The 12,899-nt window shown below is 31.0% G+C and overlaps 1 protein-coding gene across 2 annotated transcripts in view; it reads right to left on the bottom strand.

The window, feature by feature from the left end:
• The window catches only part of LOC148309351 (uncharacterized), a 94,182-nt gene that overhangs the window by 47,060 nt on the left and 34,223 nt on the right, over positions 1–12,899 (bottom strand). For both annotated transcript variants that reach the window (XM_088260214.1, XM_088260213.1), the window contains exon 2: positions 7,731–7,860. In XM_088260214.1, coding sequence (XP_088116340.1) covers positions 7,731–7,860 — 130 coding nt within the window. The remainder of the gene's footprint in view (positions 1–7,730; positions 7,861–12,899) is intronic.

The raw sequence follows: 12,899 nt of genomic DNA, 5'->3' as shown, positions 1-12,899 counted from the left end.
AAAGTCTTTTTATTTCTTCTATTTCTCTAAGTTATTTTTAAGCTTACACATGCTTGTACGAGTAAGTATGCAACCACGAGTGCCCAAGCCATGGCCATTATTTTTCTTTTCCTACCTGGCATTACACTTACAAATACTAAATTGACATCTCAACACATATGAAGAAGAATATGGAAGTCTGGGCATCTACAGGGATTACGACCATCATAGGCTTGGTTAAGTGACACTTTACCCACGTGTAACATTCACTAATTCTACCCATGATTAGCAACCATACTAGAATTTTTGTTGGAACTTCTAGATATATACTTTTACTCATTGAGAAATACCTACGTAAAAATATCATAAAAAAATTAAACATATAGTTAAAATATGAGTCACATACATAATCCTGCATAAGCTAACTAAGGTAAAAACTCATGTACCGGTTTTTCGTTAGCGATCTATTGACACGCTACCTCTGCAAAACCGTCTCCGAATCTCGAACCAATGACTTTTAAAACGTGTATGTTTGATCATCTAACAGGAATGACAAGTTAATTATTATCACCGCCAATAGGCAACATGTATGCAACACATTGATGTAACGTCTGCAAATAAATATGTGATCAATAGTTCGACCTCTGTGAGACCCACACTGACTCACGACGGCGGTACAAGAATGTTAAGTGATCTTAACAAGGTCACGACCAGGTAGGAGAAACTAAGTAATTAGTTAGTATTTTCATTAACGAAAAATGACATTTTCAACGTATACTCCGTACATATATTAAGGATTCGTTAAGGCGGGATAATTGAAAGTCCGCAACTTAATTTTCTTTAAACCCATGTAATATTTAACATAATTGAATTTTTTGCTTAAAACACAATTTTTGTATTGTAAAAATATTTTTTTCTTCGAAATAAACACATAGATTAGAAAAGAAAGTAGTTATTGAAAGATGTGGCCCGTTGCGTACTGAATTGTATATTTGAGAGTACAACCTAAAAAGCGTCACACGTTCTAATATTTTATTTTTATTTTATTGTATTCATTATTTAAATTCAATCGTATCTGGTAGTATAATATTTTGTACATTTAAAAGACTCCTGACCTGACCACTTTCGAGTATTTGACATACTTAATCATGCCAAGTTTTCCTCTGTCTTCCTCTTGCTCTTATTTTAAATTACATTCGCCTCATATATTAGTTTTACCATTATACGTATTCATACAATTTACATGCCCAAACCATCTCAACACACCTTCAATTTGCTGGATAATCTAAGCCTTTTCTTTCTTTATATCACTATTGGAACATGTATTATACATCGTACAATGCTAACACAGTTATAAGTTTTGTACTGACTTTTTTTGGTGTTCCTCTGCCCCTATTTCAAACTAAATTCCCCTTATTTTATTTAGTAGAGTAAATTCATTAGTAAAAACAGTAACCAAAGACAAAACATTATTTAATTGCTTCTACTAATTCGGGTATTAAAATTTTGGCTTTAATAGGTATTTTATGCATTGGTACACATAGCAAGTTCCACAAAACAATGAATTGATTACGTTATGATTTCTAAACTGCGAGCATCAGGTTTGGGCTGATGTTTTATGATTGTGTCATTATTAATTGGTTTTTCTCAGAAAACATGATCACTTTGTCATCATTTCGATGCTATGTAGTCATAGTGTATAATATTTCCAAACTCAAGTTCTAGAAGAGTCATTGGGTGAAATTAAAAAAAAGATTTACTGAATACTTTAAAAGCAATGTGGGTGGAATAATGACAGATAAAAATGCAAAGAATTTCTTTATGAAGTCATTAGTTTTCTCATCATATATAGATTAGGAATATGAAATCTAAATTGCAAAGAAAAATCTCTTGATTAAAAAAAAAACACAATGTCAAAATCATAAACCTCGAGGTTTATAACACTTCAGAGAGAGGAAAAAAACAGCAATCTAGCATAAATCTGACTATTTTGAAAAATATATATAATTAGTACAATACTATCGCATGTTTGCAATTTTTCAATGTTCATTTTTATTCGAAATTATTATTGCTTATTTGATAACGGCTCCTTTAATTGGAGCAATACTACTGGCATCAATAAAACAGGATTTGTATGGTAAGCGTACCAATTAACTTGTTAAAAATTATAATAATCAATTAACGAATTAACTAAGAGAGTCAGTCGGCAGAAAGAATAGAACGCTACACCACTTTATCTTTTTAAACATTATTCACCTCTTCCAGATTAATGCATCCCTCATATATACCCGCCGATTATTCCCGATGTGTCAAGTTCAAGCAATAATTGTACTTTTTAAATGTTTTTTTTTTAATATCGAATTAATCTTTTTATATTTGGCAGTCACCCAGTGAAAGGATTTTCCACCAGTGTCAAGACTTATTTGTGTTTACAAACTTAATAATAATAAAAAATATGATAACAATTCATAAAATTTTCATGGTTTAAATGCCGACCGAAATTTTGACCGCAATTGTAGAATTAGATTCAGAAAGAAGGGCGGATATTGGGTGGGAAGTGGGATTCTTGCCTATGTTAAGGTATTTAGAAAATTCTCATTCTCTGTTGTAGTATTTGTTTTTAGTTACAGTACGAATATGTATATTATGTGCATATATTGAAAAAATTAACGTTATAATCGTTATGGAATCAACCCTTAAACTTACATCTCGCTAACAACTCGCTCGCTCCTTTCAACAACGTCATATATCAAGAATCATCAATTTTTAGTTATGCATGTTTTCGGATTGCCCAGAAAATGTACTATATCCCAGCGGCATGTTTTAACTTAATATTTACCCGCTACAGGGCAGAAAGTGATGTTTTTGCATTTTGAAGAAAAGGTATTGTTTAATTATTTTTTAAATATACTAAAAAAAAATTTAATGGAGAAAAAATATTCATGTTTTACATTAAAAGATCTACAATAGATTCAATAAGTGGCTAGATAGTTATTTTTAATACATTTTATTGTATCTTTAAACATAAAAAACGTTCTCCTGAAAAATCAAGTTTTTTTATATATGACGTTGTTGAAAAGAGTGAGTGAACTAGGCAATAAGTAATAGAATATATCTCTTGAAATAAATTTAACCTACTTTCAAATCATCCAATAATGGAAAAATAAACGACAAAAGTGACCACGATAATGATGTATTAAATTATTAACTTCAATTTATGATTTTCCCACAGCTGAATGCAGAATAAAGGCAACTAGCAGTCGAAGAAACCGAAAAAGAGAACAATTGAATGTGGAGGCGAAAACGCTTAAGAATTCCCCGACAATAGAATCTAATTTGTCAAATTACTGTTTGTATTATAGAGCCTTGAATATTGGTTAATGGTTCTATTTGCGTAAGTTCATGTTTGCATTCAATACAATATGTAGGTTTGTGCGTTACTTGCTATTTGATAGTCAAATTAGACTATGAAATAGAATACGTAGGAAGTATTTTAACAACCAATGAGACTGAGAAGTGCAAGTTGAAGCGATGGTTTACGTAAATTTGTAAAAAATCAGCAAACTACTTTTCAAAGTGTGCTCATATTTGGATTATTTCAATATTATTTTATTGACTAACCATTTTACGATGGTTGGAATCCAAAAAAGATATGGTTAATCGAGAAAATTTTCAGATAAAACGTTCGGTCCTCAGCAACCTGTTCATCATGGATGTCAAAAGTTTCACAATACAGCAACATGTGAACAAAATAACAACATGATTGGTTGAAAAGGCAATCCAACAACAGTTAAAAATGAATAATAGTTACGAAAAGTACCTAACCGCTTTTTCTCATGGCCACTGTTCATAATTTGAACCACCGTAATCATTATTTTTCATCACTCCTGTTTGTTTGGTAAGATGAACTATACTGGTCATAAAATTATATAAAAAGATACATTAAAATCTGTGACAAGTTTCGAAAGCCACAGATGCTTTCAATATAAACTGGTATAATAAAAGATATAATATATGTTTGAATATAAGTTTATATTCAAACCCGTAAAAAAGCATTTTGCTGTATTAAAATATCGAAGCTCAATACGATTGTGTACCTTGACTTAGAAAATGAAAGAAATTTGCTCCATTACTCTATTTCCCACATAATTCTTTTCTTTTTATTATTTATTGCCAATTGTTTGTCGCATTTCTTGTCAGCTACTACGGAATGAATAACACTATAGAATTATAAATAAATGATTAACTGTGGCTACATCAAAAAAGCACATAAGTATCAACAAATAATCACTCGAAAACTAGCAACAATTATTTTAAATACGAAACTTATGGGCATGATAAGCAGAACAGTGCATTAAGAAAATCATTTGAAAATTCTACCGTTGGTGAATAAAATTTAACGATTTTATTCAATATTCAATACCTCTCGGAAAACGCTGTGTGTATTGTTGTATGTAGTGTTTAAACAATATTTTAGGATTAATAAAAATCTAATTGTGATTTTTATTTCTACTGAATTAGTTAGTGCATTTAACAGGTGCTTCATCTTTAGAGGGCATTGTCAAACTGTTCATATTATAAAAAAAAAAAAACAAATTATGTAATTCTACAAAGAAAATAGCATTTCAATTAATAATATAATCGGAATATTAAACGTTCAATATTCACGACCCACGCTTTTACCATTGGTAATGCAAATATTTTATTACAAGACAATTATACTAATATGTAAATAGATTTGGAATAGTTTTTGAATAATTTTGTATAGAGATTTAGTACAATCATATGTATTAGCTGTAGAAGGGAAAGATATTTCCCATTTCAGTACATTACTCAAGTAAAGTATTTATTGATTTGACAATAAATTTATGGAATAACATGAATAACAAATAATTTTTTTTAATTATTTTTTTTCAAAATATGTATATAACTGTCCACAGATTGTACATCCCAGTCCAAAACCCTAATAATGAGTAGTGTCACTGAAAGATAAATGAATAAAATACATAACTTTGCGGAAAAGCATGATGATTTAAGTATAAAAATAAAACACTTGTTAAGAATACGTTTTTAAGTTTATTCATGTTGACATGAGTAGTTTCGAGAACTACAGATCTTCTCATTAACTAGTGTGAAAATTAGTCAAAATTAATGTTGTTCGTTCACATAGCATTTTGGCCTATTGATAAAAAAAAACGGTAATTATCAAAACTAGTTGTGTTTACATTAATAAACTGAAAAAATGTGTTTTTTTGTAATATTTTAATTAGTTAAATATACAATATTAAAAGCTTTTTAAAGGTTTTTTGTACAAAAAAGATAATATCTCTTTTATGTAACTTACTCGTAGAAATAGTTTTGAATGTTGTAACGTAGTTAAATGGCGTGACATTTCATACTTACTCGTAACTAGACGTATTAATTACGTGTTTACCGTTCATTTGAGAATTCCTGCATTGGTTATTAATTCATTGTACGACATATGGCCGTAATGCATTGAAGTATGCGTACAAGAACAATTTTAGTAAAGTAGAAAAAGGCAGCAAGTTGCTGGTAAGATTTTTTAGTAAACCATGATTTTTATCAATAGTATCACTGACTTTCCAAGTAATAATCGCTACATATTTTTTAGTAATGCGACGCTTACAAAGCCAGCCAAGGGATTGGATTAGCATACCCAGTGTAATAATTAGTCTTAGGTATTTTGTTTAGAAATCTGTGCCGAATACCGAGACGTTTGATCTCTCTTTTCATTTTCATTCTCCATAAGTGGATGGAAAACTGTCACAGTTCTAGATTCCTAATAGTTATGGCCAACCTAAAATTAGTTGGCGGATGCCGATGGAAAATAATTGAAACGAAATATCGAGGTTGTACCGGAGAAAGTAATCATATTATATTAATAGTGATTGTTCTAACCAGGTCTAGATTTATTTTCTTCCGAGAGAATGGAACGCAATTACGATAATTAGACGAGATAGGAACAGTTTGTACAGTAAGTTTGAAAGGAAATACAACGTGTATTTGAAATAATATTTTTTGTGATTTGCGTTACACGTGGCTGAAAAAACATTAAAAAAACAGCTTACCAAATGCTGTTGATAAAGAATTCAGCTGAATGGTTCAGAGATATATGACATAGAATGATTTCTTTATGCAAAATAATCGATGTAACCAAATAAACATAATTGTTCGATTAAATAGTGTCATTCGATAAATTATTTTAATAAAAATATGTAAAATAACAAATTATTTTGATATAGCATGATTAAAGTAACGAACAAACACCGAAAGGGTATATATCTATAAGCACATAAAGGAAATATTGGTAGGTACTTCGATTTTAATAGACAAAACGTTACATAATTAATTTTATCAAATGAATTCTTCTTCTTCTAACCCTTATCCGCACCCAATGGTGCATAGGGCACTGCATCATATTAACCCAGTGTTATCTTGATCGTTACTTACATAAAGGCAAGATGATCACTCCTGCGCTTCAGGGACCAGTCCAAGATAATATTAAATAAATATTAGAGTGAATTACTAAAATTTATTTTCACCCCCCCTGGGAATCGAACTCGGGACCTCCAGCACGGTAGCTTAACACGCTAACCATTACTTACACCACGGAGGCGGACAAATGAATTAATGAATTCAAACTATGGTGTAGGGAAAAAATGTTTTGGGACAGCCCCTAATTTAGACCCCCGGTTACATTGGACCACCACATTAACACTCAATGTAAAATTATGTGAGGCAAAATTTCTGAAATATGAAGTAAACGTATCTAACCTAACGATAGAAATTTAGCTCTTTTAGCGTCCGCAAATTCGTCGCAGAAACGAAATCTAAACGCTTTACGATCATTGATCATTGACCTGACATCGCAGAAAAACATCTAACATAATCATCCACCAGGAAAAGAAACCAAGTTTTATAAATTTCACAATAAAATACGAGCGAAACGAAACTATAATTTAATTATATCATAACATCTCAAAAATATAAAATTAAATTAAAAACAGATGTTTCCTAGGATTGCATCATTCATGTATTTTTTAGATCATGTTCTTTTACTTTCTTTATCGAAATTGGTTTTGGAGTTTTTTTTTCAATTTATTACATTCATTTTGAAATTTATAATAAGTTGAAAGAGTTGAAACGAGACGATGCATAACATTAGAAAAAATGCATATCTCAATTCTCGTCTAAAAAAGCAAGATGAACCCGATAATTTGCCTTTTGAAAGCAACAGTATGGAAAATTCAATCGAACGATCGTCTTACACCGTTTTTTACATTGCAAAATTGACGTTTCGTAAAATATAACTTCATTTACTTTCTAATTTAAAGTCTCGAAAAACTGAAATGAAAAACTCGGTTAGTTTGAGCTTAATAAATCTTAATATAACTGAGTTTTTAGATATCGTTACTGTAATCAATAAAGCGTCATTTATCACAAAAGGAATTTATCGGCTAAAAATACAATTCATTGTATCCCCCTACATATATAACGAACATTAAAAAAGATATTTAAAAAAATAATGAATAGCGTTTTTACAATCTTCTGATCAGTAATCCTAGATGGAGCTAAATACTTTACGGATTACGCCGACGAGAGAATGTTTATGCATTTATTTTTATCGTAGACATTTCTTATATTCATTGCTGCAAACCATTTTTTGTGTAAATTCAAGAAATAAATAAACAAGTCAAAAAGTAAATATTATTAAAATTCAATAATCTTACCAGTTGGGGGTCTCTCCTTCGGGTAGCAGATCCTAAAGAGTCCCCTCGTTCTCGTGTAGTAGTAGTATTTCGAATTGAGGTGTTGAAGCAATGTCTGGGAACTCGCGTCATTTGTTTTTGCCGCAAAATTCTGCAATAAAATAAAACAAATATGTTAAATAAAACATAAGCATAAAGATAATTATCAACTTAATTAAAAAAAAATTACTTTGTAATTTGAGACATGAAAAGCAAACTTAACAGGTTTGTAGAGACTATTTTTGGACCAGTCAATTGACCGTTAAAATGCAGAAGAGCGCGATCGCGCTTTTAGAAAATTCTATCGAAAATGTATGGCACTAAAACGGTTCAATTGCAAAAGATTTTTGCTATTTCAGCGAAATGATAACCCTGCAATCTTTAAATTATCAGCAAAATTAAACATTGTTTACAGAAAAAACAATGATCATCTAATATAAACAATGAATCTGTCATAAATGATGTGAAATACTACGTTAAGAACATAGAAAACAATCGAGGAATGTGACAGTTTAATTCACCATTACCCTATATTTCAAACGGACACACGAGTAACAATTAATCGTACAAAGTGTCTTTGTTTATTTGTATGAAAATGGTGTAACAATTTCAAGGGTTTTGACACTATCAACAATTTTTTACTTTCATCTTCATCAATAATAATAACCATTGCGATTCCACGGACTTGCGATACAAATCGAATTCCCACCGAGTAACAAAAAAAGCGATACAATCTATGGAACACAATCAAATGGCTTTTTATAAGCAGACCATTCAACGATGGCAATTTTGCTCTCAGCGATAAAACAACAAAGGGAGAAATTACGCAATAAAAACAGACCCAGTCTCGGTCAGGACGTAAACAAACTGAAAACAAATCCACATTCTCTACACATATTCCTACATTATATTAATGATAGTGCTTCGCAATCATTCTACAAATAAAGAAATATATTGTTTTTGAAATGGATATTATGCAAGTTTTGCGGAGGTAATCACTAATCAGTGTTAATTAAACATTGAATCAATAGTAATCAAATTTTATAATAGAAATACTTAAACTAAAGACCACTATAAGAGAGTTTTTTTAGGTTATTAATTTATGAGTGGGTTTCCTGAAAAGTATCGGACCCTCCCACATACGAAATGTGTGTTTCAAAACTTAAATTCAAACGAACATTTAAGTAGATAGAATATCATCTGATGATAATCTATGTATTATATTTGAATCGAAAATTTTCCCATTTTCAAGGATATCCAAACTTTGTCCACATTGTTTTGAAACACAATGGCGCGTACCTAATTTTAATTACCTCGCAGATCATAACTCAATTAGAATTCATAAAATGATATTGTTACGAAAGAGTTTAACTTAATGACACTGATAGTTTACAATAGAATCTAATCTCTGGGTGCCAATTTTTTTTAAAAGGTGGGTAGTATTGTATTTCAATTTATATGAAATTTATTCTGAAAATTTGTTTTTTCACGATATAAAAAAAAAACTATTTACGGCCAAACCTTTAAGCATACACTCGTTATTTCCTTTTTTAAACGTTTTGTTATATTTGTTGTAACACACAAAAAACCACACATTGATACGACAAAATGAAGAAAAAAAAGTAAACTATTCATATTTAATGTTTTCCTGTAAATTGGATTTTCATAACTTAACTCGCATTGCATTATCACCGACGATATTTATGAACAAAGATAGATCCAGAGGCGTGCACAGAGTTTTATTTTTTTATTATTAGAGTAGGCAGTTGGAAAAAAAGCAAATTAGTTTATTTGAAAAATATATTTTTAAAAACTTTCTACAGACCGTCGACATCCATAACTAAGGATAACTAAGAAAATACATAGTTCGTATTATAATTATGATTAAACGCACATTCTCTCTAATATTACAGTTTTCCACGTTTTTCCAGTGAAGTAGGATAGACACTTCTGTGCGAATAAAGAACGCACGTCACTGCATAAAACATATACCTATTTAAGCGTGTAGTCACAGTAATTGAACAAGAATATAGCTTGATGTCCTATTGTCTTGATAATATTATAATCATTTAATTAAATAATTGAATGGATTATGAATTCCAGATTTAATACTGTCTTAGCTGAATAAATCAAAATAACAATAGGTTATTTTGTAACTGTATTGCACCATAATTATGGTAAAGCAGTTTACAGTAAACACGTGTGTGACCATAATTTCTCCAGTTTTGAAATTATGACGTAATCCATAACTGGAGAAATTATATTAAATTAAATTACATTGCATGGTAATACATGAACTTGTCAGGGTAACGTAGGAATGAAAGGACGGCCTAAAATATTCGATGACAAAACCCACATTTCCTTAGGTAAAAATATTTTTAATCCGGGTGGAAGCATTATGAAGAGGTAAGTAGGAAATATACAATTTATAGGGTTTCATTTACAAGTCATTCGGACCTCGCTGCCACCGTTCAACGTTTTTTGTCCTTCCATCTCGATTTCTCACGAGTTTCCTAATACTACGGATGGAAGACCTTCAACCATATCTAACCAAACCGCAAACCTGTTCAACCGTGAAACTCAATACGATGTTTAGATTATTCAGAGGTGAGTCTTCAAATAAGCGACAAGTCTAGAAATAGTGAACATATATTTTAAACCCATAGGGTCTTGGCTGTAAAGTTGACTGTGACAACCATAGTAACATAGTTTCAACCAGATGCACACTATACAACGAACATTCTCTTATTTTATTATATCTTCTTAATTGAAAATAAGTCAATGAGTTAGAAACAGTCGAAAGCTGAAGTACATTTTGCTATCGCGGGTTAGGTACGCGAATTTAGTGGGTTTCGTCCGAACTTACTCAAAAATCTCCCATGATAACGCCTTTTATCGGGTACCCCAATGGCATGCTAGGTGGCTAATAATAGGACCATTATTTGTATAGAAAAAAATACGACATTTTATTTGATCACTTTTTTCAATGTGAGCGTTAAATTAATTCGATTGTTGAAAAATCTCACACGTAAGAAGTTAGTAATATAGCAACGATTTTTTAATAAAACGAGATATTTTGGTTTATTCAAAAGTCTAAAACAAAAACACGATAAACGGGAACTTTCCTCTATACTCTGTACGCAGAGCATTTGAATAAATTCCAAATAAATATGTGTATTTTATACATAAAGGTGTAATGAAATTTTATTCATTCCTTTCATCATAGTGAACTGTACATACAACGCATACTCTTAGAAAATTATGAGAGTACTATTGAATTCGTTTGTTTTTTGATTTGCCCCAAATATTTTTTCTTACTATTCATACAAAACGAACACCTGTTTCATACAACATAATTAGATAATCTTGATATTCGTGTCAACTTCATATTTCGTGGTATTGTTTTATGAGGTACGCAGAAAAGGCATTATCATACTAATACTAGTGGATAAAGAGCTCAAAAGGTACGTCTGTATTGGGAACAAGCTCTTGCACGTCAACGTGTCCAACGAATAATGTCGGATCTACAAGAATGACAAAAATGTGTTTTTTTCTCATTAAGAATTGGTTTTTTCGCATGTTATCATCATAAATATGTTACTTTGAAGCGTAAGACAGGTCATTTTGTCTTCATTTCACTAACGATAAAATGACCTACATTATTTGGACGAAATACCCTATGCGCTAAAGTGGAAATAATAAGATTAAGCTTTCTAAGGAATATTTCTAACTTATTACACTTTATCAAACTTATTTGGAGAAATCATGGGTGGGCGCCACTGTCGCATTCTATCACAAAATTGATTTTGACCATCCCAAAACTTACAAAATTATATGAAATTCTTACAGTTTCGAGAAAAATCGTTATACAGGTAAGTTTGTCAGACAGACTTCGATGGGCCACATATTCTGACTAAAATCAATGACAAATTGTACCTTCATCAAACCGAATTCGACTCTTAAGGAGTTCTAACTCCATAACTTATTTTGAAAGAAAAAAATAGGAAAAATGACGACAAAATAAGTAAACTTTCGCAGTTTAATTTGCATCTCATAAAGGTTATGTTTTATGGTGTATACCGTCAACTTCACAGTTTAAATTTAGTGAAAAAAAATGTCATGAAATAATGGCAAAAATCTCACATTGAAAAAATCATGGGTAGATACTAACTTATTTGTAACCAAAAATATTCATCATTAACACTTATTTTGAACACCTTTTTTATAACGGCACACAACAAAAAAAAATAACATTTTTAAAAAAATTATTCAATATTGTTACAAAAAATATTACAATTTAATTCATTTTCTAGTCATTTCTACTTTTAACATATCGTAGTCGTACAAGAGAAAGTGACCAACTACCAAAACGTAAAATGTTCATTGGGGCCATTTAAGTCACTTTTGCTTGGCAAGAAAATAAACATCAATGCAGTTAGTAATTTTTAACAAGCCAATATATTATACTTCCAAGTTTAAAATCCTTTAGGATTTTTTCAGGGCAATATTAAGCTAGTAAGATATCAAATAGTCAACGATCACGTTTTTGTAAAACAATGCATTTGGTCACTTTCTCTTGTATGACTACGATATGTATCTTAAAACTGGTTACGCTGTCCCTCTCCAAAGAAGAGACTATGCTCTTGTTCTTGGAGAGGGACTTACACTCATTGCTTATTGTTTATAAGTATAAATGAGTAAAATTCATAAGTATGAATGATATAAGCGTTTTTTCTCTGAAATTATATTGATGTTATTTTTTTAAATCGTTTGGTGTAAAAAATACATAAATTTTCAAATCTCGTGAAAACGGTAATTTTGTAGATACAGCAATCTTCGTAGGGCCTGCGAGTAAGGAATGCGAGTCCCCCCGTCTCGCCCTTCCCTCCGTCCTTCCCCGCCCACGGTTAGTGCCGCAACTGCAGGCCCGCCTATACAAATAATGGGTCCGCTTACCTTTAGAGCGCCCGAGATAAATCCGCCTCGAATGCCTTTCAATGTCCCAAGCGACCAGATTCGATATCAAATGCCTCGGCTAAGTGAGGAAATATTTATCTATTTACATTAACCCTTTGGCAAATGTATTCGGGCGAATGATACTTCCTTTGGTGTGTGCAATGTTGACTCGGGTAAGGTCAGATCTTACAGTAC

Source organism: Brachycentrus maculatus, unplaced genomic scaffold (genome assembly GCF_059751285.1).
Source record: "Brachycentrus maculatus isolate JH-2025_06_01 unplaced genomic scaffold, ASM5975128v1 h1tg000129l, whole genome shotgun sequence".
Taxonomy (NCBI): Eukaryota; Metazoa; Arthropoda; class Insecta; order Trichoptera; family Brachycentridae; genus Brachycentrus; species Brachycentrus maculatus.
The sequence above is the reverse complement of the archived record's forward strand: the minus strand, read 5'-3'. Positions and strand labels throughout refer to the sequence as shown.